The sequence below is a fragment of the Dicentrarchus labrax genome, unplaced genomic scaffold, assembly GCF_905237075.1.
Source record: "Dicentrarchus labrax unplaced genomic scaffold, dlabrax2021, whole genome shotgun sequence".
In the NCBI taxonomy this organism is placed as follows: Eukaryota; Metazoa; Chordata; class Actinopteri; family Moronidae; genus Dicentrarchus; species Dicentrarchus labrax.
Window position 1 is genome coordinate 550001 of NW_026136730.1, and position 22210 is coordinate 572210.

Below are 22210 nucleotides of genomic sequence, written 5' to 3' on the forward strand. Positions count from 1 at the left end.
CTCGCTCTCCGCGCCGCCCGACGCTCCATCCTGGCTGTCATGGCGATGGCGGGATCCTCCTCCCCAGCATCATCGTCTTCCTCCTCCCCTCCTCCCCGCATGTCCTCCTCCTCCTCCTCCTCTTCTGCCGCTGCTGCCTTCTCCTTCCCCTCCTTCTCTCGCCGCCCGGCGCTCCAGAGATCACGAGGCTGCGAGTTGTGAGAAAAAAAGAGGTAAAGAAGACAGGTGAGTTCATCCTTCATCACTTTGATACTCGAGTATCCAGATTCAGAAAATGTTTGCTTCCTCAAAGTCTGAATAAATACAACAATAACAAATGCTTTGTGAAATATTGGACTGAAACATGATGAGGGGCCACAGCTACACACTGGTTTTATTGTGTAAAAGGTTTGAAACAACTGGTTTAATCCTAATTTATTGTATTTTAGAAGATTATCATGTTTTTTTTTATGTAAACTCTTAATCTGAAAGGTAAAGCTGTCAAATTCATGTTTTACAATTAAAAAGTACAATATTTCTCTCTGAAATGTAGCTGCTTGAATAAAAGTACCTATTTACAACACTTGCAAGTACTTAGTTACTTTCCACCATTGAATAACCCTGCCCTCACTCACAGCTGGGTGCTAACAGTGCAGTTCCTCTGATGGACACTAGAGGCTACAAGAAACTTCCAACTGCAATAAAGTCAATAAAAACAAAGACAAAGACAGTTTTAGTAGCTAATTTCACATTTTCCAAACTCTCAAGTCTCAAACTTAATTAAATGTTCAATTATATCCATAAATGAGCTACAGTCTACAGTCATAATCTCATATATAGAGTCTAAAAAACACTAATCAAGTGTTATTTTTAAGGACTGAGACGTAATCAGTGTGTTTTAGCTTTATGTGGACAGATGAGATGCAGATTAAACAGCAGCAGGAGGTTAAAGAGCTTCTGTGGATGTTTATGACGAGTGACTCTGAGCTGACCACAAAGGAAACTTTCTTCAGCAGGTTAATGTTAAATAGTCTGCGGGACATATTTTGGTTTATTAATTTAACATATAAAAGAATCTTAACGTTCAGGGTTCCCACTGTTTTTAAGAAATCATTTTCCAGGAGTTTTCTTGACAATACAGGACAGCGCTTGCTCACAAACAGTAGGCCTGGTATTTACACAGTTTGTTCATGATGATATAATATAATTTCCTCTAACCCAGGATTACATAGGCATGATGGTCTAAAATACAATTAACTTGTTCCAGGACAATATAGATTATTTCCAGGATATTTGTTCATTTTAAAGAATTTCCAGGTGTTTCCACGACTGGAAAACGAGTCTCTACATATCCAGGAACTAACATGCTAAAGATTACATCTTTCTGTTGTTGCCTGTTTCCGGTTTATCAGAAAAGACTTTTATTGTGACATTTTCCTGAAAAGCAACCCTTTTATTGATGTTCAAGCTCATATTTATTACATGAAAGGTCCAGTGTGTGACATTGATGAGGATCTATTGGCAGAAAGGGAATATAATCTTTATAGGTATGTTTTAGTGTATTGTTGTCTTCGTGGCCTCTTTGGGTCTACTTGGATCAGGTCATCTATTTCGCTAAATTAATTCATGCACGTCAGAGTTTTAGACCTAACGAGCATTTTTCAGTATTTTTTTGTAGGAAGCAAAAATACTAAAACACTCATAAGTTGAAGCTCTATGTGGGGTTTTATGTTTCAGTGTGAGATACAGACTGTATTTCTCTCCTGAATGAAATATAACACATTCTCTAGAAAGAGAAATGTATGTGAAGTAAACTCCAGTCGTCAGTGTAGTGAGTTCAAACTGTGGTGAGTTCAGGGTCCCTACCAGTCGCAGTAACAGAGGTTTCCCAGGAACGGACTCTGCCCTGTTCAGGGCTGGGCGGGGCCTCTCTGACCGACTGCCTGCACTCAGGGCCCGCAGACGCTTCGTCAGACGAACGTTAAACCTGACAGAGACACAGAAGAAGGGAGAAGGAGGGCAGAGTAACAATGAGAGAAGTGGTGTGTTTCTTCGCTCTGCTGCTTTGATTCACACTCATATTTGTTTTTAACACCTGTGTGTTTCTACTCAGGCCGCACACCACATCCTGTCAGCGCTGCTGCTGCTGTGACAGCAACTCCCCCTAAAGACGTTGCTGCATTTCAGAAACTCTGTCTGAAGGTCACGCTGCACAAAAAGCTGCTTCTTGAATTGTGAGCCAATGAAATCAGGTCTCACCCGCGTGCACAGGAAGTGGAGCAGAAGCGCTTGGACCGCATGAAGTTGTGTGCGTGGCCTCTCTTCCCGCAGAACTGGCAGTGCAGCACTGTCCTGTCCCTGTGGGCCGACCCTGTATGTGCGAGACAAACACATTCACGGTCAACTGTGTTACATTTCAGAGCCGATAAAGCTGCACAAGGTGTTAATCTTTCAGGAAATAGATAAATCACATATATAACTCTCTCTCTTCCATACCGCCTCCTTATATCGTTATTGAATGTGTATAGCCTTATCTATTGTGTATCTGAAGCTACATTTCCCCTCTGTGGCATCAATAAAGTCTTATCTCATCTTAAAGTGCAGCTGCAGATATAAATACCTTCATTACACCAAGTGAGACCAGACTATTTCAAGTCCTCTTTATACTACTTCATGCAACAAAGGAAAGTGTCAAATTGCTTCTTATTGAGAAGATTAGAGCTGCAACTATTGATTATTGTCATTATCGATTATTATTTTCTTTTCCGGTTGTTTTGATCATCAATAATTGAGATTTCTGTCACATAAGAGAAAGAAAAGTACCAAAGCTGTAACCAGAGAATGTTTGTTTGAAAAATGACTCAAATCAAATCTTGAAGGATCGAACGTATAGTTTTGTAAAAGTTTGTTAGTCCACTGTTACTCACACTACAATACAGTATCAAAATATACATTTTCTAAATTATAGCAGCAGTTTTTTAGATTGTTTTTCAACACAGGCTCGTGCTCGGAGGACTTTAAATATGTGACCCTGGGCTAGGGAGAAAAAGAATGAGGCCTGAAAAGCAGGATTTTGCTACTTTCTGAAGGTTTCGGCCATGTTTCACGTCTGACCACACCCAACATCAGTGGTTGAGTGTGGTCAGAAATGTGTAACCACGCCCAGAGTGAGCTGTGCACCACAGCTGCAAGGTGAGAAGTTAAACCATAGGAGCAACAACATGTTTTTCACAGGATGGGAAGTTATTAAGACTTTTTTCTAAGATTTTATTAACCAAATATTTAGCTAATAAAATATTAATCTAGTATGAAAACAAGTGTTAGGTAAACCACCTTTATTTTCAGTTACTGCCTTAAAGAAGCTTCCACACCTAACGGTTGAGAAATGACCACGTCAGCATCCCTGTTCAGTTTTTTTAATCCACAAAGGAAGGTTTCCATTCACGGTGACACTAATTGATCGTTTACTGAGAACACACTCTCACCTTTGATAATGCATTGTTGGTAATGGGATACTGATTCAGTCAGTAACTTACAATGACAAATGTCACTGAGTGAGTGGTTTAGTTTAGGGAATGTGTGCCCTTTTTCCTGGCATTTAAGAGGTTAAGTTTTGCTTTTAAGTGTTTGAATCATGAGTAAATGACCATATAATAGATATATATTCATCTCAGTGCAAAATCAAGTTATATATTTAAAGATTTTTACAAAATAGGAGAGCTTTTCTCTTCCCAGACCCCATTCTGACCTCAGCTACAGTTTTAACACAGGTAGTTTATAAACCGTCCACTCACTGTTCCCGGGGTCGTCTGTGTCTCCGGCCTCCTCCTGCTCGGAGTCAGTGGACGGCTCAGCTTGTTTTATTGTGTCTGTCACCGGTAACGCTGCTTTCCCATTGGTCCCGTTGACTTCCTGTGGTTTGGTCACCTGCTCTGGAACCAGCAATGAGGAGCGGTTCACCTGCAATAAAAAATATATTTTTACAATCTGAGAGGAGAAATCCTCCCATCCATATCTTTATATTTATTTATTTTAAATTTCTACACACAGGAAACATGAATTTTCTCCCACTTTGCTAAAGTAGGTTAAATGATCAGCTGTGTAAATGTGAGGAGCTGGAGACAACAGTGACTTCATGCTACTGAAGATACATTTACTGAACAAGAGCTCCAAACTTCTGTAAACTGTAGCTGATAAAAGTTTTAACAGCGGCAGTCGGAGCTTTTATGATACTTAAAGTGAGCGAGCACCATTACACCATTATGTGCATTCACCACTATTATCACTACTACTGGGAAAGTGCTGCCAGGAGCTGGTGCACGTTACCGCTGCACATTAAGAGGGTCAGATTATGGTTTATGAAAAGTGTAAATAAAGTGATATCTAATGCAGATTTGTATAAAGCTTTAATATTTAGATTTCTTTTGATTTCATTTGTATTAATCTAGATATTTATTCCAGTGGTTAGTTGAGAGAGTGATGGCTGCAGGTCACCTAGACTCATTTTATTACATCAGGCGGTGTGTTTTTTCTGTATTGAATTAATATCAGTTCTCTATTCTTATTCCTCAGAAAAGACTTCTTCCCCACTATAGAAATGCTTAGTAACTATAGTTTGTTTATTACTTTGGATAAATGCAAATTTTCTGTAGCATTTACCTACACAGACAGGTACGTTAATGCTTCAGTTATTACAGTTAATACATTAAGATACTGATGTCCACTACAGTTGGTAAAATAATTAAATTAACTGACAAATATAGCATTTTTTATTGAACATTAGCCTGTAAATTTCTAACTATTAAAAACATTAAAACCCTGATGGTCTTGTTTGTTTATGTAGGTCATAAAGAGACTGTTTCTACTTGTAGTGGGTTTGATGTGTTTTCTAACTGTATGTAACATCAGTAATATAATATCTGAAGCTTTTGGTCTCCAGTAAAATAAATACTGTATGTGTGTGTGTGTCCGTACAGGAAACGGCTGGAGCCCCTCCTGGATGACAAATCCCTCCACCAGGTGAGTAAGAACCTGTCGCCCCTCAGGCCACGCCCTCGGCTCCCAGGGGCTGCTCAGCGATTGGCCGAAGCTCTCCGACTCGTCTCCCGATTGGCCGAGGGGCTCGGTCTCAGTCTCGGTCGCGGCCCGGTGCTGCTGCGACTCGTCTGCGACCATTTTGTCGACCTTCTCTGTCTCGTGCTGCGATAGGTTGAGGTCGGTCGGCCGGGCGGCCTGAGCGGGGAGGAGGGGAGGAGGGTTTTCTGCCGACGGGGTGATGAAGGGCGAGGAGGGCGGAGACTGAGAGGAGAGGCTGGACAATGCTGGGAGGAGCAAAGACAATGAGCAGAGTTAGATCGGTGATCGGTCAGCAAAAGTCACTAAACCCTCCGTTATCCTCCTTTGATAACTCGGCACCTGCGTTAGTTTCTGTTCACCTGCTTTTAAACCTGCTTTGATCTCTGTTCTGTACATATCGTGCTGTTTTAACTCTGTCTAACTGTATTGTTCTTTGCATTTGCTGTATGTATGTTTTAACTCGTCGTATCGACTCCTGTCGCTGTCTCTTGGCCAGGTCGTCAAAGTAAATGAGAATTGGTTCTCAGTTGACTTAACGGGTTAAATAAAGGTAAAACAGACAAGAAGGGACCCCAGTGATGATGTCCTTCGGAGTTTGTTTTTAAGAAAAATATGTGTATGTGTATCTTTAGGCTATATGGCCCAGCCCTTCCTACTCCTGTGACTTTTGTTGTCACATTTGTTGTAAACAGGATGTCTCCACTGTGAGAATTGTCTGCAGGGGTTTTACAGGAGAGCAAAGAGCCATTTTCTTGTTTTGTGCTAGAAGATAATCTCAAAGACTTTACCACAAATGTGACCTGATGGATCCTAATCAGGTTCCTATAGTCTCTAAAAGTAGAACAGGAGCCAGAGCCTTCAGTTACCAAGCTCCTCTCTTGTGGAACCAGCTTCCATTTGTGGTACTGGAGGCAGACACCCTCTCCACATTCAAGAGTAGGCTTAAGACATTCCTCTTTGATAAAGCTTGTAGTTAGGGCTGGATCAGGTGAGTCCTGAACCATCCCTTAGTTATGCTGCTATAGGCCTAGACTATCGGGGGATTTCCCATGGTGCACTGAGCTCCTCCCTTCCTCTCTCTTTCTGCACTCATTCATGTCCCATTAATGCATGTTACTAACTTCACTTCTTCCCCGGAGTTCTTGTGCTTTCTCGTCTCGCAGGTTCTTGTCGATCCTGGTGGAGCCTCCTGCCATGGTCCTGCTAGATTGCCGTTGCCAATACTGTTGTTGCTATGCACCTGTCTGTCTGTCTGTCGCTCTCTCTCTCTCTCTCTCTCTCTCTCTCTCTCACCCCGACTGGTCGAGACAGACGACCACCCACCTAGAGCCGAAGGGTCTGTCCTAGGTGTCTGCCTTTTAACAGGCAGTTTTTCCTTGCCCTTGTCGCCAAGTGCTTGCTCATGGTGGTACTGTTGGGTCTCTGTAAATAATGTTATAAGGAGTTCGGTCTAGACCTGCTCTATTTGAAAAGTGTCCTGAGATAACTTCTGTTATGAATTGGCGCTATACAAATAAAATTGAATTGAATTGAATTGAATTAAATTTGACCTTCCCTCTCCCAAAGTCCCTCTTTGCTTCTGTGACAGGTAGAAAGTGGATGTTGTCTTTGTTTGCGCCAAGAACGCTGCAACATATTTTTCAAACTGGGGCTGAAACGTTAATCTTTAGAACCATCAGCCGTACAGTGGAGAGTGGAAACAGTTGGTGTGTGTGTGTGTACAGATGTGTGGTTGAAGGTACCTGACTGGTTGTCGGACTGTGTTGACATGTTCTCACAGAAGTCCTCCTGGCTGACCGGCTGGAGGTCCCGATGAGACTCTGGTAGCCTCTGACTTTGGACAGAGACCTCCGGGACCGGAGCTGGTACTTGTGCAGTTACTGGGACTGAAGCAGGGGTTTGGACTGGATCTGAGGCTGAAATGAGACCCAGGATGGGTTTTGGTTCCAAGCTGGAGTCTTTAACGGGCGTTGGAGTAGGATCTGCGTTCTGGTACGGAGGGAGAACCTGAGTGCTCAGGTTCTCAGACTGGTCCATAGCGGTCTCGCCTTCCTCTTCCTCCTCCATCTTTTTCTCCTCAACCCTTTCCGCCCTCTCTCTGTCACTCTGACCTTCCTCTGTCACTTCCATTTGCTCTTCCTCTCTGACTGTTTGGACTTCCGGTTCCTTCTGACTGACGAGGCTTCCTTCCTTCTCAGTTGAAAGCCTCTGTTTCTCCTCCTTCACTTTCTCTCTTTGGTCATCTTTCTCCACCTTCAGGTCCTTACCAACACTCCCCTCATCTCGGATTCCTTGTCTCACCCCTCGCCCTCTCTCCCGCTGGTCTTCGCTCTCCTTCGGCTCTCCTTTCTGCGTCAGAGTTTGTGTTTGAGGACCGGCCTGACTCGAAGGGGATGCTGGACTCAGGAGGGACGGAGGCGAGGGCAGAGGAGAGGTGGTTTTTGGCAACGTGGGGTTCAAAGGAAGAGGAAGCACGTCTTCCCCGCCCAGAGTCCTCTTTGATTGGCTGGACAGCTCAGGCGACTCTACAACCGGAGGCGCCGACTGCACAGTGTGGGTGTACGTGCTGGATTGCGACTGGCGGCCCGAAGAGAGGGCAATGATTTGTAGCTGCCTCGCCGCAGAGGGCGAGCGCTCGAAATGGGAGGAGACAGACATGGGGTTGGTCACAGATAATGAGCTGTGCTGGGATTGGCTGGGCCCGAGCATAGTTTGAGTTAACGGACAGCTCTTTAGTCCAGCCAGTTGCCGGCTGATGGGAGAGGCGTGACTGGCAGGAGCAGCAGCGATTGGTTGGAGGGATGAGGTTTGCCTTGGCGACGCCGCTCTGTGCCCGTTCGGAGAGTGAAGTCTGGGTCTCAGAGGGACGGCTCGAACTGGAGAGTAAAGAGCTGCAGGAAGAGAAGAAAATAAGTAAATATTGAGAAGCTGGAACCAAAAAAATGTTTGGTTTGCCTTTTAATTGGCCGGTATCTCAACTCTTGACTAAATGCTAAGGTGTTCATCTGTAATGATGCTCCAACAGCTGGATCCCGCAGTGTTAGAGATGAAACCCCCAGCTGCTCCGGTGTAATCTGCTCTGAGATAAACACTAAAACACCTGGGGCTTCACTGACAGCTCCCAGGGAGAAACTCTGATTCAAGGTGTTGACATTAAGCTTCTTAAATTCTCCTAATGTTCATTTCATGCCTGTTGCTTCATCCTTGTTTTCTCTTTGTTCAAACAACTCAGAAAGTCAGTACCCCTGGCTCTGATTGCTCCGGGTGAGCGTTGACCTCCAGCCTGGACCTTTTTTAGAGCGAGGAAAAGGGCCCCTCATAAGCTCTGTTAACAAATGTTGACGTGGTTATTGCAAAATTCAGGACTGAGAACAGAACAGAGCACTGATAGAAACTGTTCCCGCTGACAAAATGTTAATCTAATACGAGCACTCGCTCGCTGCAACAAATATTTGCTGGTTTGAAGTTCTCCAGCAGCTTTCCTCTGTTTTCTATTGTTGTAAAGTGAGTATTGTTGTTGTCTTGGCTTTACAACTGCGTTTACTTTGGACTCTTCACAGGTTGCATGTTGTGATCAGTTTCTCAAAGTGACTTCTTCTAGGATTGTATTATTGGAATCATTTATAGGAGCCTGGAAAGGGAACACAATGAAAACTAAGTCTGTTCGTCCAGACGATATGTTGCAAATTTGAGGTGATTTTTATATCTACTTTTTCCTAAAAAGCATGAAACTTGCTGATTGACATTACATGTTCTGTGTTATCACGTTTGGCTCAGGAGATATGATGCAAAATACATCATTCAGCAGTTACTGTATGGCAGGAAGTAAAACTGAACTGAAACTGACAACCCAATTATGAGTCAGATCACTGCACAACCGGTGAATAGCTGTATTTATATAGTATGAATGGATCAGGTTACCTGAGGAAGACGTCGCTGGTACAACCTGTCTGTACTCTTCATTATTATTTTCTGCTTCAATAAAACTTCAATCATCAGCCTTAATAACAGTTTGTTGCTGCTTATAAAAGTACAATTTCCACTGAAGAGAGAATGAACATACTGTTTCTAACTTTACAGAATCCTGTTTCTGTTCCTGTCTTGTTTTTTTCTTGACAATACAAAAAGGTTATATATTTTATATCTAGTCCCAGTATTGACACATTTTCCCAGTTTTATTCCTCCTTTTTTAATGATGCAGGTTTATGATGAAGTAACTCAGGTTCATTACAGATAGGTGGTGGTCAGGGTTTATGGGACGCTGTTCTCACCACAGCAGCTGCAGCGTCTCCAGTGATACTACAGTTTTCCTTTAGGTTTACGCAGGTGATCTGAGTGAGGGGTTAACATAGATTATTTCCATCTTCCAGGTGTTTCCATGACTGGAAAACTAGCCTCTAAGTTTCCAGGTTTCTCAGAACTTTTAGTTAACATTAAGTATCAGTAACTAAACAAACTTTACTAAAGTAATTTCTAAAGCAACTTTAAAGGTCAGTATAAAACCTAGATAAAGCCCACAGCGAGGAGCGACGTCTTCCCCCATTATCACACCAGGCTCAGTTTCCTTCTGGGACCTACTTGGAGGAGGGACGGAGAGGTGGCGGCTGGGCGTTGTTGGGCTCTCTGTTGCCGTGGTGCTGGGCTGCGGTCGCGGCCTTAGAGGTGGGAAGAGGGGGGCGTGGGGGCGAGAGAGGGGAGGCGGTGCTGAGGAGGGGGGCTTGAGGCGGAGGGAGGGAGGGATGGTGAGGGCCCCGGGGGGAGGAGGCCTCAGGGTGAGACTCTGGAGCTGGAAAGGAGAGGGGAGACAGAAAGAGAGATGTTCAGTTAGATCTCCACTTTAAGAATTTGATTCAAGGTGTTCAAGCATTGACCGCTCGCTAAACCCCTCCCCCAAGAAGTGATTGTCCAATAACAGCTTAGCAACTGTAACTAGGCACTGGGCGGGTTTGTCTGTCACATGTTGATGCACTGTACACAGAGCTGAAGCAAGAGAGGTTCATTCATAAAGAGTTACAGTAAAAGGCTGTAAGCTGTGGCTTTATATTTAGTTAGCTTCATTTAACTCAACACTGATGAACTGGAGGGGGCGGGGCTTAGCGAACAGACAATTCAACATCATACATGCGCACACAAGATAGGTGGGATTTGGTCGGCTGCTCACCTGAGCGGAGGCAGGGTTAGAGGAAGGGGGAGAGGAAGAAGAGGAGGAGGAAGAAGAGGACAAGGCAGGTCGCATAGCAGACGTAAGAATCAGCTGCAGGAAGAAAAGGAGAGAATAAACGGGAGGAAATAAAAAGAGGAGAGCAGGGATTAAAGCACACAGTCTCGAGCGCTGGAGGAGAATATGTTTGTGTGACTCATTCGACCTCACTGAATAATATTCCCTTTCTTTACCTCTTCTTCATTTTTTTAGGATATTACAGAAACATCTGAGAGTCAAACTTATTTTAAAACCATCAATAACACCTCACAAATATATAGATTCATGTAAGAAAAGCTCAGTAAATGCTGCTCACTGTAGTTTTTTTTACTATTTTTTAGCGGTGGATCAATACACATTTGATTTGATTTGATTTGATAAGAATAATCAAATAATTATTTATTTTTAATAATGTTTTCCCACATTAAGAAACATCTGCAAGATCTATATTTTTGTTTAATGTGAAAAAAAGTCATTTTTAAAAAAATCACCTGCACATTAAAAACTCTGTTTAATATGCATTTATACCACAGGTACCATAGTTTGAGAAATAGTATTAGTAGATCAATTCATTTTTTTTTTTTGACTTTCTACTTAACAGATTGAATAGTTTTTAATGTTTGATGTATGAAAGGGGGATATGATAATGTAAACCATTAAACACTAAACATTTTATCAGATTTTGTGACACTGTTTATAATTTGTTTTAGTTTAGTTTAGTTTTAAATCTTTCCATCAATTTCTTATTTGTCAGATATTCAATTCATCAACTATTTTTTTATTATCAAGTATTATACTTATTGTTGATGTTTTTCTATGCTCTAGTTTTCCGTTTAATTTAACTTCCCCTTTATAATCCTGTTTTGTGAAGCACTTTGAGACGTTTCTCTGCTTAAAAAGTGCAATAAAAAGTTTTTTTTTTATTTTTTATTTTCTTCTAACTTAATTAGACAGTGCTTCTCTGATACACGCTGCATTTAAATAACAAACATTATTACTATATTATTATACACTCATGTACACCTGTCGTTGTCTCTTCAGATGTTTCTGGTCTGTTGCTTAAAACCTAAGCTGCAAGCAGAAAGCTTACAGCGTCTGTATTTCCTACATAACTTGAATGTATCATCCCTCCAACCTTTTCCACTCCCTGCTACTATCTCATTTTAATACTGGTAATCTTCTCTGCTCCCTGTGCTGTACGTTGCTAGCAGCAGCCAACCGCAGTAGACATAGAAATCTATGTAAATGTGGGTTTGTGTGTGTATCTGTTTACCATCTGAGCTCTAAGCAGCACCTGGTCTTGGCCAGACCCTTTGAGACCTTTCCCTAGGAGCAATGCCTGCTGGGATACCCTCTGCCTGACAGGGGAGGGGCTCTGATTGGCTCGCACAAGACCAGGTGTGCCCACAGGATGAGCCTGTGATACCTGGAACAAAAGGGAGGAGAGGAGGGGAGGGAGGGAAGGGAGGCAAATCAGGGAGAGATTTAGAGCAAGAACGTCTTCTTGTTACATTTCCTTGAAGACAGTGGTGTGTGTGTGTGTGTGTGTGTGTGTGTGTGTGTGTGTGTGTACAAAGGGTGGAAACCAAAAGAGTAAACATTCAAAAAGTTGTGATATAAATTATATTTCTAAAGAAACTCAAAACAAAATGCTACCAGCAGAATTCATGGTTCACTAGACAGATTGGCTGGAGGCCTTACTGACCCCGCCCCTGACAGCTCAGATAGCATCTAGGCAAAGCAAGGAAATTTTTATTTACATATCAAATTTCATTACAAGCAGGATGTAAATGTGGCAGGTACAGACTGCAAAAAATTCCTCCTCACTACGCCATGCTTTCTTCAGCAAAAATATTCAGCTTTCATCAGGGTGACATGTGACTTATAAATCATTAATACGACTAAAACATCATCATTATCTTCTTCAGTTACTATAAAATACGACATTTGCTCCAAGTGGATACACAAACATACAGGACAAATATAAATGGCCATGAAAGTAAAACATACAATATTAAAACCAACTTTTAAAAACGCTCTTTACAGAATATAATCGTTGATATTAATCCATCGATTGATAACAAAGGTAAATCTTTATTTTTCAACCTTCAAGCCCAGCATACACAAATCTCTTCCATCTCTTAACATGAGCGAATTTCAAAGTCAATCTTCAGGTGACATCCTCTAACTCTAACTAATCAGTCCCTGCAGGATTTCACTGGCTTGTTTGGGGGATTGCAGTACATGTTTTTTTTTTTTGGAGAATGTGAAAACCAGCTGCAATTTGTTCCAATGAGAATAAAATGGGGAGTAGGCGTACGTACGGCTCAATGTTTTGTGCGAGGGACTGCTGTGATTGGTGAAACCTGACTTGAAACCTGAATTTGTGTTAACTGCTGCGTTTGCGACTTCCTGGAGGGACTGACTACAGCTCCTGATGTTCCTGACGAAGGCAATAAAGCCGAGAGGTGAATAACGCGATGTACTGGAGAAGAGTTGCGTTTTGTGTGTGCAGTTAAAGGGAATACTTCACTGACTATTACTATTTTGACTATCAAATTCTCACTTTACCTGCTGTGGGGTTGAAATACAAAAATAACTCTTTATCTGGAGCATCAAATACTCAAGTATTTCTTAAATCGCATTAAAAAATAAGCGTGTAAGGCAGCGGATCTTAAACAGCACTTAAATAACTTATGTGACAGTAAAATGATCAAACCCAAGACATTTCTTATTTTCCACAACGACACTCGTGCTTCAAGTGGAGATAGAACACATACAGCAGCGCCTGTACGTCTGTGAATGTATGTACGTGTGCGTACGTGTGCGTTCGTGTGCTCACATACGTTATACACAAAGCAAACAGAGACCGAGATCTGACACCTGAGGCTGTGAAACAGATGAAAGCGAGAGGAAACCGAACAGTCAGACGCAGACAAACACTGACCTAGACGGCACAATCAATCAGCAGTTCATCGTGATATAACTTACATATAATAACTGTTACATTTGTGTTGAACAAAAGCCAATACACTCTCATTATTAAATTAGGTAAATGCTGTATGTCTGGAAACTCTTGAGATGCACTTAAGCTTCTTAATCAGCAGTAATCTGTTTGTGCATGCGCTGAAAGGTCAGCAGTCAACGGGATTACGGTTCAAATAATCTGAATCTGGAGCGCAGAGGAAAGGTTTTTAATCTAAACGCCGCACACTGTGCCAGTGGTCAGCTTTATCGTTGGCTGTGTAGCGTCTGAAATATTCTGATGTACCAATTCTAAAATGACACTGTCTGTAAATCTCATGATATTTCACTGTGCAGTGTGTTTGAGTTTAGAGCATAATGGGATTGCACGTGGATGGCTAACCACAGTTTTCAACATGGAAAAATGCATAAAATAATCACTGAAGACATTCGGTGTTATGTGATTTGACCAACTGTAACTGAGACCCGAGTGTAAAAGCAAACGTCTAGCACCTAACGTCCCGTAAAACCACAAGTTTTCCCTCTTTATGCTAAACTAAGCTAATCAGCCGCTGGTTGGAGCTTCATATTTAAGTGTATTTCCAGGATTTATTCCCAAACATTAAACTACTCCTTTAAAGTGATATCTGGGGATCATGTGTCTCCTCAACTTGTGTATGTGGTTAGGGTCCATTACCTGTCTGCCAGGTGGACTGGCTGGTGTGTGAAAGGGCGTGATTGGTGTGGAGGTCGACGTCGACACAGGCCTGGTGTTCCCGTTGGTCAGGCTGGTGGAGGTCTTGGTTGACGTGGTGGTGCTGCTGTGTGAAGAAGAGGAGAGGAGGGGCGAGGTGGTGCTGGCTATGACAGGAGAGGAAGAAGAGGAGGAGGACGGAGGGAGGAGAGAGGAGGAGGAGGAGGGGGAGGTTTGTGTGCTAGGAGATGCTTTAGAGACGCCCGTCGGGGAGGGAAGGATTGGACGAGAGTACGTGCGGAGGGCGGGGGTCGCAGTGGGGGGTGAGTTTTGGGGGAGCGGGGACGAGGATGTGGGGAGACGCAGCTGTCGCCACCGCCAGCTTTGGGCCGTGGGTGGCCGTCACGGAGGGAGCAGGGGTGAGGGGTGGGGGAGGCGAGGAGGTGGTGGGCGTCAGTGTGGGTGCAGGGGAGTCCAGGAGCATGGGGTTGGGGGTGAGCCGTGGAGGGGTGGGGGTCGTAGGGGTGGTGGCGGAGGTCTGAGGGCTGGTTCCATTGGTGGCCTCTCCGTGTTCTGATTGGCTCTGTCGAACCAGCTCCCGGTCCATCCTTCAACACTTTAGCTCACTGCAACAGAGAGAGAGACATCATCTTTATAATGTTCTATATAATTTTCTATATATTACATATATGTCAACTATAATCAATATTTCAATGGGACAATGTGAAAGGTGTCTACAGAGTACTGATACATGATACATGTGCCTTAAGAAAACAATCTCTGATACAGCATATTAGGCAATATTAGAGGGATTTTGTGATACCGGTTATCGTATCAGAAGTCTTTAGCTCGTAGCTCAGCTGTCTTGGTACACAACTTTACTGTTTTGGTTCACTCTCACCACAGACAGACACATTTATAGATTAGCTGGTGAACATACTGAAGCATTTAGCAACTAAAGAGACAGATATTTCCCTCAGGAGATACTGGAGAGCAACAACAGCAACTAAAACACATGTATGTTAAAAAGAAGGTCTAGGAGAAGAGCTGCATGCTGAAGGTGTGGTTAAATGTTAGGTGTGTGTGACGACACGCGCACTTCCACCAACTGTTTGGCTACGTTATATGGTTTGTTGACCTGATTGGTTGAAGTCTGCCTGTGATAGAAGGTAATAAACTGATGCTATCTATTCTTTTTAAAGTAACTGCCCTTTTCCAAACAGGTTCCAACATCTTGTACATCTTGTTTGGTTTTGTGTAAAAAAAACAGATAAACAGCAAGGTGCAGACCTCACGGTGGCACAAACAGGAGCTCTTTTTAATAGTAAGTTGTAGATGTGTTAGGGTTATTTATTCAGTAAGTTGTGCCCACTGTTCTCACATCACTTTGATTATGAATCAGTAACACTCTTATTTTAAGAGTCTGTACAGAACAATGTAATCTGGTACTGATTATTGAGGAAATAGAGACAGAGAGATGGTTTTTGTTAATTGAGTCGTAATTGAACAGTAAATTATAACATAATTAAAACATTTTGGAGACTTTTTTGGATGGGGGCCTTTCTAAAATACAGGATTCAAGACAATGGCCATATTAGAGGCGGGAGCATAAGACTAACAAATATTATCTTACAAAACCAGACATCCTTAGATGTAACTAAAACAAATATTGTCTGAATGTCGGGACCCAAAGATAAAACCAATATTAGTCGTTTTTTTTACACATGCGTCTGGTAGATAGTGATGGATTAAATGTGTCCCCCCCCCGGTTGGTTTTGAGGGACATGATAATGAGACGGATCCTCCATCTATCACAGTTGTAAAACTTTCCACGCCGCTGACCGTACCCTCGCTGGCAGACTGACTGACACACGACACCGTTACTATCCACTTCAGCCCAGTGTTTTGGATTAGAGCCATGGCAGCAGTTCATGTGAGCCGCCGCTGCAAAGACAACTGAAAAACTCCTCCTTCAGGGACTTATAATGATGGTAGGTTACTTTTCATCTGTCACTACAGCCATCTGAATTAGAAATTGAGTACTGAATGTTTGTGAGAGTTTGTGGTATTTATCTTCTAGTATTACTATCCTTTATTTCAGAGCTGTGACAGTTAGTCCTTAAAACAAGCTTCTCCTCTTCTTCTTTAGTCAACATCAACACCTCCCGTTTTAGAGAGATGGATACAGGAGGTCCTTGCTGAGTGGGTCCTGTGATGAGTTTATTCAGGTTTATTTAATATGTAAAGGAACTGACTCTATGATGCTACCTGACTGATGTTGTCCTGTATTATACTTATGTATGTATTTTATGGTATTAATTTATTTACTTTTGTTTGGTAATCTGCCTTGTTTTGTTTGTTTGTTGCGTGCTCTTGGTCCCAGGGGAGGTAGGGGGGGGGAATACAGGGTGGGGTAATGTTTATGTGAGTTCACTATGTTTGTGCATGTGAGTTGTGTATGTCTCTATAAATGCAAAACTTAAATAAAAAAAAGAAACACTCTCATTTGGAGGTGGTGCTGAACTGTCACTATATAATGGATAAACCATAGACCAGGTTTAATTTCCGGTATGAACCCTACGGTTGGGACAAGTTGTGTAACATGCGTTGAGAAGGGAGCCCTATTATCTGCATACCCTTCTTATTAACAGTTATAACTTTATAACACTACAATTACACAACTTTCTTTAACAGGACAAAACACCACACAACAATTTGTGACAATTTGTTTCTTACTTGTGCAGTAACACATTTGTTTATATCTCTTCAAACACTTAAATACTTGGACTTTATAGTGTTTATACAACTATTTTAACATATTTTGTTTTGAAAAGGAAGACATGTTAAAGATGTTGGCCTCCCTGAAACCATGTAGTAATCAAAGCCTTCTTTAGATACATGATGACATTATAATATATTTTATATTCAGTAGAATAAACCACTAAAAAAACATCTTATACGTTGCACTATAACATCCAATCACACCAACTGAATACAAAATTTCCATTCTATAAATCCTTTTTAGAGTAATTATTATATTATTATTATTATATATATTATATACACGTTCTATCTGCAGGAATAAAAGCAGAAAAGAGTTGTTAGCTGGAAATGTTCTAAGTAAACTAGTAAAACTGCTCTATGCCTGAACTCAGGTACATTGTCTGAGAACTATAACTTTATATTTGTCCCTGTTTTGGTTTTGTACTGTGACTACTTTAAGTCTTCCTTGTACTCTTTATATGGTTGGGTTCACAGCTCGTGTTAAACTGTCACACATAAATCAGGATTTGTGTTTTTGGAGTGCCATTGTCTAGACCTGGGAGCCAGACGATCCTTCGAGCTCACGTTTCATTCGCAGATTCAGGCTACTACTGTCAGGTTTAAAGCTGAAATGATTTGCTGATTAATTGAACGACCTAATGAGTAAATAATAATCATTTATTTTAATTACTGATTAATCGTTCGGTCACTTTTCAAACAAAAACACCAAACATTCCTCCGTTCCAGCTCCTCAGATGTGCTGCTCTTCTTTATCTAATGTGACAGTCGACTGAATATCTTTGAGGGTTTTCGACTGTTGGTCAGTAGAGTCAGACTCAACCTTAACACCAGAGACTAGTGTCTTCACTTCATGGACTTAGGACTTTTGACTTAAAAATATTTGACACCCTTGACCAAGCCCAAAGAGCCCAAAGATGGACAAGTATTATATTTAAAAAGTGTGACACGGCAATCTGTTGCATCTACTGAAGAGCCCCGATTGGATGTTCACCCAAAACAAGACGATAAGTTACCTTAAAGTTCGAGGAAGCAATGTACAGCATGAGACAAATGTGTGTACAAAAGTATGTAAACCTGTTCTAGTAGACCTTCCATATAAACTTGGCACTTGACTTACTTTGAAAACAACAACTTGGTCCCAGCTGTTAGTTACTGTACGAATGTGTTCTGGAGACACACTGTTTAATGTGTGCTTTATATGTATGTGTGTTTGTGTGTGTGTGTGTGTGTGTGTGTGTGTTGAGTGTAAATATTGCCGTTGTTACGTCACCTGAAGGCACAAGGAGGTAATCGCAGTCACATACCTCACATAGGGAAGTCACAGGTAGACAGTGGGAGGGAATTAGGAACTGAAAACACACAGTTTTTCAACCGTAGTGTTTGTTTTGTTTTCATATTCACGAGCTCATTCTTATATCATTCATTCAACGCACTCGGGCTTTTGTCTGTGTTTCTGAATCAGTAAAAAAACAAAGTGTTAAATGCAGACCTCATCTTTTTGTAGCACCACACAGCTGAAGACGTCTTTAAGTTCCCTGAAGTGCCACTTTTTTGTTGTTCAGCTGCCATTAAACACACTCTGTGGAAGCACATTTTATCTTTGGAGACAATAAATGGAGCTGCAGCCTCAATTTATAAGTTACTGTAACTTAAGCAGAGCACTCAGAACCTCAGGGATCCCAGTGGGGCTCCTGGCGGTCCCCCTACAAAACCTTTATCTTCTAGTATCACTATAATATATTTATAATACCTCTTATGGATGTAACATATCTGTGTGGTACTCACTAGTGATGTTACACATTATTGTAGTGAACTATATGCTTTATAAAATATATTATTAATGTTAAGTAGTGAATTTTATACTATTTTTGCAACTAATTATTATTTTCATTATCTATGGATCTTTGCAATTAATCAATTGTGGTCTGGTTTGATCAATACAACAAGAGCAATCACAAGTTCCCAAAGCCCAAGGTGACATTATTAAAGGTTTAGTTTTGTCTGAACAACAATCTAAACCCCCAAAATATTCAGTTCACTCTCACTAAAGATGAAGAAAATGAGAAAATCCTCACATTTAACAAGGTGGAAACAGTGAATCAACTATTTCTCAGCAAAAATGTTGCCAAATTATTTCTGTTCATCACAAAATCAAAGAATCAACCAACTGTCTCAGCTCTAGAAACATCCAACATAAAAGGAGTTTGGGGGTCTCAGTGTGACCCCCCCCCATGCTAAATGAGCATTATCCTACCATCACTACAGTGTAACCTACTCCAACTTATCTCAACAGTGAGGCTGCCGCATTTTAAAGATTGGTTCAAAAGTCTGCGTTAAAATCGAATCAAAAGCGGGTTTTATGGTTTAAATTTGGGGCTCAAGTCTGCAGCCTGAACTAAATCCACGCAACATCACAACGAAAGCAGGTGCCACTCTCACGCACAGATGCTGACATCTGGCCCCGCAGCCTGTTAACTGTGCAGTGGCAGTCTCACATTTATTCTCGCAGGACGAGGGCGATGACACTCAGTGTGTGAGTCACAAAGCATGTCGGTGACAGTTAGACCAGAGATCATGCATGTGACTATCAAAAAAAAAAAAAAAAAAAAAAAAAGATGGAGACAGGCCTTCACAGTGGAGAAGTCTCACGATAATAACATTTGGTGAGACTGTCATGTCCACGTTATGCGTAAAGCTCTCCGGTCACCTACCCGCTGAGATCGGCGTCGTCCTGCAGCTTATTCCCGGTACCGTCCATCCGAGAGTGACCGCATGTTTATAAAGTCTGTTGCTGTTATCTGATGAGCGGGTCTGAGGCTTTTTGAGCAGGGTCGACAGGCTGTAAATGGGCGTGTATAAAGCACTTCCTCGTCTGACAGCGCAGGGGCTGTTGTGAAGTGCGCGTCACCCTCCCCCAGACAATAATTTCACCAGCCTCACCTCCTGGTTATCCGCCTTTACCCCTGCAGGGAGGCAAGAAGGGCAAAAGTTGCAATGCAAGGCAGGCCCCGTTTATCATGTGCATGGGCTTGTGTGTGTGTCGCACTTTGATTAGGATTTCCTCCACATCCCCGAGTGTTTCCCGCACAGCAGTCCGTAAATCCAGCATCCAGAGGGGGCAACGTTGCCCGCCGTCCGCCGGTGTACCACCACCGTCACACCTGCCGGGTCTGTGGTGGGAATCAGCCCGGCTCGGGGCCACCGTGTAGCGGCTGCGAGGGGCCTGGTTAGTCCGCTGGTGGAGAAATGCAATGGAAGGCAGTTTTTTTACAGGAGGGCGGAGGCGAGACAGCACCACTCAGAGCTCAGGAGGACCGCACAGACACACACACACACACACACACACACACACACACACACACACACACACACACACACACACACACACACACACTCATACAGCGGAGTTACACTGGGGTACTAATGCACAATAATGGGGCAACAGTAGGTACACATACAAATACCCCCTGCGACAGTTTGTATTAGTGACAGCACAGACTGTCTCCTTTTATAATGTGGTTATTATAATGGTAATGACTTCATCTGCTGTTTTACAGTTTAATCTATAAAAGTGTTTCATATTTTACAAATTGATTTTATATTATAGATGTATAGAAATATTTAATTAGCTGTAAAATAAATGTAGCTGCATGAAAAGTACAATATTTATGTCTATTTATATATTTATTTATTTACATGATAAAGTGCCCCCTCTGGATGCCCCTGTGGTATATAAAACATGATAAAGTGCCCCCCCTGGATGCCCCTGTGGTATATAAAACATGATAAAGTGCCCCCCCTGGATGCTCCAACATTAACACTGACCACAAACACTTCACAACTTTCGGCGCACTGGTTCCTTTTTGATTTCACTGTCTTTCTGTGTAGTGCAGTGCAGGTGAAATGGAAATACTCAAGTAAAAGTACTCAAGTATAATACTTATGATGCAGTTACACATTTATTACTTAAATACATATTTATCATATATTTCATATATTGAGGTTGAAGGATTTTATCTGTAAAGCTTCAACAAACAGGATAAAAGTGTGTAAATTGGACATCGGGACTGAATTGTTTGCAGTAATATTATATAGAAAATCCTCAACAGTGTCTTTTTGTTGTACATATAATAAGTTAATACAATAAGTTAATATAATAAGTTAATACAATAAGTTAATATAATAAGTTAATACAATAAGTGAATATAATAAGTTAATATAATTAGTTAATATAATAAGGTAATATAATTACTGATGTATTAACATGTGAGCAGCATTGTAGTGTTGCAGCTGGCCTGTAGGGGGAGCTTCTATTAATCTATAATCAGTCCCTCCTGAAAAACCCGATTATTCGATCACATAATTCAATGCATAATCAGCCAAAGTCCGCATAGCCTATTTATGCGGGGCCGGATTTTTCAAATACGCCGCACTTTCCCCGCATAAATTGCAGATTTCCGCGCCAAATATATAAGATATACATATATATAATCCCCGCATTTTCGTTGCAAAAAAGTCACATATATCTTAACAGAAAGTTGAAAAATGTTGCGTTTACTTCACACAAATGCAGCCATTTTCCCCTGTTGCCATGGGAACGTTATGAAGTGACGTGAAAACGTGCCGCATAATCAATGATTTTTGCCCGCAACAATCACAAAAAAACTCTGACTGTATAATAATATATTGAACTGTCTTTGTATAAAATCTGTAAACTAATTATAGCGGTCAGATGTGGTGGATATAAAACTATAATATTTATCTCAGAAATGTAGTGATGAAGAAGTTTTAAGAATTTTATAAACTGAAAGTAATCGAGGAAAGTAAAGTACCTCAAAGGTGATATATTTATGTCCTATTTGGTGTCACGTAATATTCCTGAAATACTAGTGGAGGGATTATAGTTAGAGTCCCTTCTCAGACACACAAACTCTTCTTTAAACCAGTGGTTGTAAACCTGTGGTCCAGGGACCCTCGGGGGTCCTTAAGGTGGTTCCAGGGGGTCCTCAGAGACCTTTACTGTTATTTCATTGACTAAAAGGTCAAAGACAGAAAGTACAATGACTGTTCAGTTCACAGGGTTCACTCTTCACGTTATTGAATAACTAACTCTTATCAGAGAAGGATTAGAGAGACTACATCTTATCAAATATGAGTCCGCAGTGTTTCATGGGACATGAGGACTCTACTGCACATGTGCAGAAGGTCGTAACTCACCCAAAAACCTTTCCTTCCTTCAGTTACTGAGTCACCCAAATGAAAAGCTTGTCAGTGTTTGAGGTTCACAATGTTTGGATGTTTTTCCACCATCCACCCTGCAAATGTTTATCCAGATCTCTGTTTTATTGCCGACTGCTTACTGTGCTCTACGGGAACGTCAGCTTCTAGTCGAGCTGAACGCTGTCGTGAATCACGCTGAGTTTATTAGATTCAGACTAACAACAGCAGGTAAACTGGGAAAACTCACCTTTAATAGTTCATGTAAAGTCATATGAAAGTGTGTACAAACTGAA

General features: G+C 41.7%; 1 protein-coding gene across 1 annotated transcript in view; it reads right to left on the minus strand.

Moving 5' to 3' along the window:
• Positions 1-19956, minus strand: part of LOC127359485 (polyhomeotic-like protein 3) — a 22132-nt gene extending 2176 nt beyond the window's left edge. The window contains 13 exon segments of the mRNA XM_051393357.1: positions 1-188; positions 1846-1966; positions 2239-2350; positions 3774-3939; positions 4954-5300; positions 6798-7946; positions 9634-9841; positions 10217-10309; positions 11529-11681; positions 13917-14234; positions 14236-14539; positions 19409-19660; positions 19744-19956. The exon segment at positions 1-188 is cut by the window's left edge and continues 110 nt beyond it. Of these exon segments, the coding sequence (XP_051249317.1) occupies positions 1-188; positions 1846-1966; positions 2239-2350; positions 3774-3939; positions 4954-5300; positions 6798-7946; positions 9634-9841; positions 10217-10309; positions 11529-11681; positions 13917-14234; positions 14236-14520 (3140 nt within the window). The 5' untranslated portion in view covers positions 14521-14539; positions 19409-19660; positions 19744-19956.
• Between the last annotated feature and the right edge of the window lie 2254 nt (positions 19957-22210).